The sequence below is a fragment of the Wyeomyia smithii genome, chromosome 3, assembly GCF_029784165.1.
Source record: "Wyeomyia smithii strain HCP4-BCI-WySm-NY-G18 chromosome 3, ASM2978416v1, whole genome shotgun sequence".
In the NCBI taxonomy this organism is placed as follows: Eukaryota; Metazoa; Arthropoda; class Insecta; order Diptera; family Culicidae; genus Wyeomyia; species Wyeomyia smithii.
This window is the reverse complement of record NC_073696.1, coordinates 24,155,527-24,159,507: the sequence shown is the minus strand read 5'-3', so window position 1 is coordinate 24,159,507 and position 3,981 is coordinate 24,155,527. Positions and strand designations below refer to the sequence as shown.

At 37.7% G+C, this 3,981-nt stretch overlaps 1 protein-coding gene across 1 annotated transcript; it reads left to right on the top strand.

Annotated features, from left to right (window-relative positions):
- The first annotated feature begins 1,346 nt into the window (after positions 1-1,346).
- Positions 1,347-2,750, top strand: LOC129728178 (uncharacterized). The gene has a single exon (XM_055686595.1). The coding sequence runs from the start codon at positions 1,347-1,349 to the stop codon at positions 2,748-2,750; it is 1,404 nt and encodes a 467-aa protein (XP_055542570.1).
- The last annotated feature ends 1,231 nt before the right edge of the window (positions 2,751-3,981 follow it).

The window sequence follows — 3,981 nt, the reverse complement described above, 5'->3', positions numbered from 1 at the left end:
CATAGGTTCTAGTGCAAGATCGCGCGAAATGACCTATGGTCGAATATCGACCATTTTTGATTTGAATGAAACTTTGCACACGTATTTGGCTTAGCAAACTGAGCATTTTTCACAGGTGGAGAAATTTTTCACACCCATGAGTTACATTCTAGAAGGGCGTATGCCTTTTGGCATAGGTTTTATTCGAAGCATTGTAGCCCAGGTACCGTTGGTTGTATAGAAAAACTGTCTGAGAATGAGTTGTAGGGAAATCAAAATGCACCATAATAAATATACACTGTACAAAAAAAATTTTTTTTGACCAGAAAATATTAAAAAATAAACATTAAATTTCAATTTAAAAAAAAGAGGTGAATTTTTTTCTAATTTTTTTTTCAAAAAAACTTCATGTTAATACGCATCTTTTAAAAAAAAGGTCCAGGGTGGAGAAATGAAAAATAATTTTTTTATGGTAGATCATTTTTTTATGAAAATTCAAATTCGAACATTTTTCAAAATATTTGTTTTCTGATGATTTTAAAAGATGCAGAGAGTCATTTTGAATCAAAAAGCTCTTGGTAGTAAACATTCTAATGGCATCGGTTTTCGAGTTATTTTAAATTTAAGCTCGAAAAATTCTTAATATTTAGGAAAATACACGTTTGTCTTAATTTGTCCATGGTTCTCCAGCAAAAACCATACGTTCATTGGAATGCTTGATCAAAAATATACAATTCATTCTTTGACAACAAAACGATTGGATAAATAACTCAAGCGCTAAACCTAAGCCTACCTACACGTTCCCCCTTGCCGAATGTTTTATAAAAAATAGGTTTGTCGTGCAACACTACCTACTTGTTTACTTATTTAAAACTGTTTGTAAAGTACGCAACCAATAACTACTGGGTTACCTATAATAACTGTTTTCGTATATAAATACGATTGCACTACTCCAGATGTGTTAGTACAGTTTGCATTTTGTGAAGATGAATAAAGTGAAAATGGAATACACCAAGCTCAAATGCTGTAAACCCTTTCCTGATCATCGGTGCTCATCAAACTTCTGCAAATTAAACGAAAACGTTATTGCAAAACTAAAAATATTGAACAGTCACGCTCATTTTAATACGTCTTTATCAATTTGTGATTCGTGTAGTTATTGGAATGATAGTCAAGCCACCATTCATCCCTTCGTTGTTGACTATTCAGAACCTGGAACACTTTAGAATACCAGTTCGGTTTTAGCTCACGAGAGAGAAACATCGTTTGTTTGGAACTCTTGAAACCGATTTTTTCCATATTGTCTATAAGATTTTATACGTGATTGGAGTGAAATAAAGTAGCTACACAGGGGTGACCGCTGGAAGATGACGGAGGATTCAGGCGGTAGAGATCCGCCTTGGGCCTTCGGATCCAGGTTCAACGGCCTGAACTTGGACCAACAAGATTTGGATTGGACACAGACACATACGAAAGGAAACAATCGAGGAAACAAAGGAAACAAAAGAACGGCAACACGAGAAACGCAACGAGAATACCAGTTCACGAAACAATTAAGAGTGGATTCAATACCAACTCACAATGGACCACGCTATCTTGTTTTAAACCGTACCGATGGAAAAAAGACAATGACTACTGTCTCCCCATTTTTCATCAGGAAAGCAATAGACAGCATTACTACAAATGTTTCGATCACCAGAACGAAAGAAGGCGGATTACTACTAAAAACCGTAGACAGACAACAGGCAGTAAAACTACTTAAGCAGACCAAACTAGGCGAAACAATAGAAGTTGAAATAAAGGAACATCCAACACTAAACACAACACGTGGAACAATTTTCTGCCCAGACCTCAACATGCATACCGACCAGGAAATCGTCGAGGAAATGAAAGACATACACGTTATTGATGTCAAACGAATCAAGCGCCGTAAGGGTGATCAGTATGAAGACTCAGGAGCATTCATTCTAACGTTTAATCTGGGAACCCTCCCTGGTTCCATAGATGCCGGTTTTCATCGCTGTAAAGTCCGACAGTATGTACCACCTCCATTGCGTTGCATGAACTGTCTGAAATTTGGCCATAAGAAGGATCAATGCAAAGGAAATCAAGTTTGTGCTAACTGCGCCAGTTTATACCACGATAGGACTGAATGCCAACAAAAAACCACGTGTGTTGTTTGCCGGGAAGACCACCACGCCTTATCTAAGAACTGTCCAGTATACATCGATGAACTCGAGATCCAGCGACTAAGAGTAATCGAAAAGATCACTTATCGTGAAGCAAGACAAAAGAGAAGATCCCAAGCACCAGACCCAAATCCACCTCGGCTGAGAGAATTGTTCTCTAGTCAACTCAAAATTCGAAACAATATCAACAACGAGAGACAAGCAGAGAACCCCACTGGAGACCAACGTACAGAGAGAACCGAACGTAACCCACGCAACTTTAACAGCAGTACTCAGATGAACACCAGAACATCCAATCTCCAACCCGAAGACAACTCATCGAATCACGCCAGCGATTCACTAGACGCAACTACAACTACACAGCATAGACATCAACAGCAGACAGAAGCTCAATTTCAGAATGACTCACGATACAGTTCGATAAATACAGGTACCACTAACACGACTAACAACATGATTTACGGAATAAACGAAAATACAACTGATCCTAACACTACTAACTCAATTAGAAACCTCAGTAATCTATCGCAAGCAATATCTCAGTCGATATTTGTCGATGAGATAGATATAGATAATATCTAGTTTTTCAAATTGCTCAAACCTCTTGGCTTACTAAACACAACCACAATGGATAATTGCATTTTACAATGGAATATTAATGGATTTTACAATAATTTCAACGAACTAAAATTGATTATAAAAGATTTCAACCCATTTGCAATATGCATCCAAGAGAGTCATTTTAATCACTCTAGGGCACCTACGCTTAAAGACTATTCAATTTTCTATAAACTTGATCAATTTCACATGCGGGCATCAGGAGGTGTAGCCATATGTGTAAAAAACGAATTCCATGCCAAAGAATTGAATCTCTACACAAACTTACAAGCTGTGGCGGTCAAAATGTTTTACCCACTTGAATTTACACTTGTTTCACTATACTTACCCCCAGACCAACAAACCCAAAGAACAGACATAGATCATCTTATACAACAATTAAGTGTTCCATTTCTCATAACCACTGACTGCAACGCTCACAATGTTATGTGGGGAAGCAGACAGAACAGTACCCGTGGAAAAATGCTGGAATCAATCATAAACGACTGGAACTTGAACGTCTTTAATGATGGGTCACCCACACATTTCAGTGTGGGAAATAATAGCTATTCCGCCATTGATATCTCATTTGGTACTCCATGCCTATCAAACCATTTCTGTTGGACTGTACACTCTGACTTATGCTCGAGTGACCATTTTCCAATTATAATCTCACCGCTTTCGAAAATGCTAAATACTACAAGACGCCCCCGTTGGATAACTTCTTCGGCTAACTGGAACCAATACCAGACTAATATAACTCTTAGCTTGAACGAAAAATCTCCAATAGAACCATTAAGCCAACTAGATCATCTTACTTTAAGCATTACGAACGCAGCAAAGCAGTCAATTCCCCAGACATCGAGCATAGTAAAGAAATGCAAACCTCCCTGGTGGTGTAAAGATATACAAAATTGCATCAACGCACGAAATAAGGCATTAAGAGTATTTAACCAAAAAATGGACACTGAATCTGAAACAAAATATAAAATTGCAAAAGCTAGAGCCCGACGACTTATTAGGCAGCACCAACGAGAGTCCTGGCAGAAGTATACAACATCAATCGATAATTTAACACCAATAAAAGAAGTTTGGTCTAAAGTACAAAAGATATCAGGAAAAACTAATTTTCAAGGAATAACCTGCCTCAAAAGCAATTCTAAATTGATTCACTCACCAGATGCAATTGCTGAAGAATTGGGCAGAACTTTTTCGT

Coding starts and splice junctions, on each gene's coding strand:
- LOC129728178 (XM_055686595.1), top strand. CDS start 1,347: ATGACGGAGGATTCAGGCGGTAGAGATCCGCCTTGGGCCTTCGGATCC.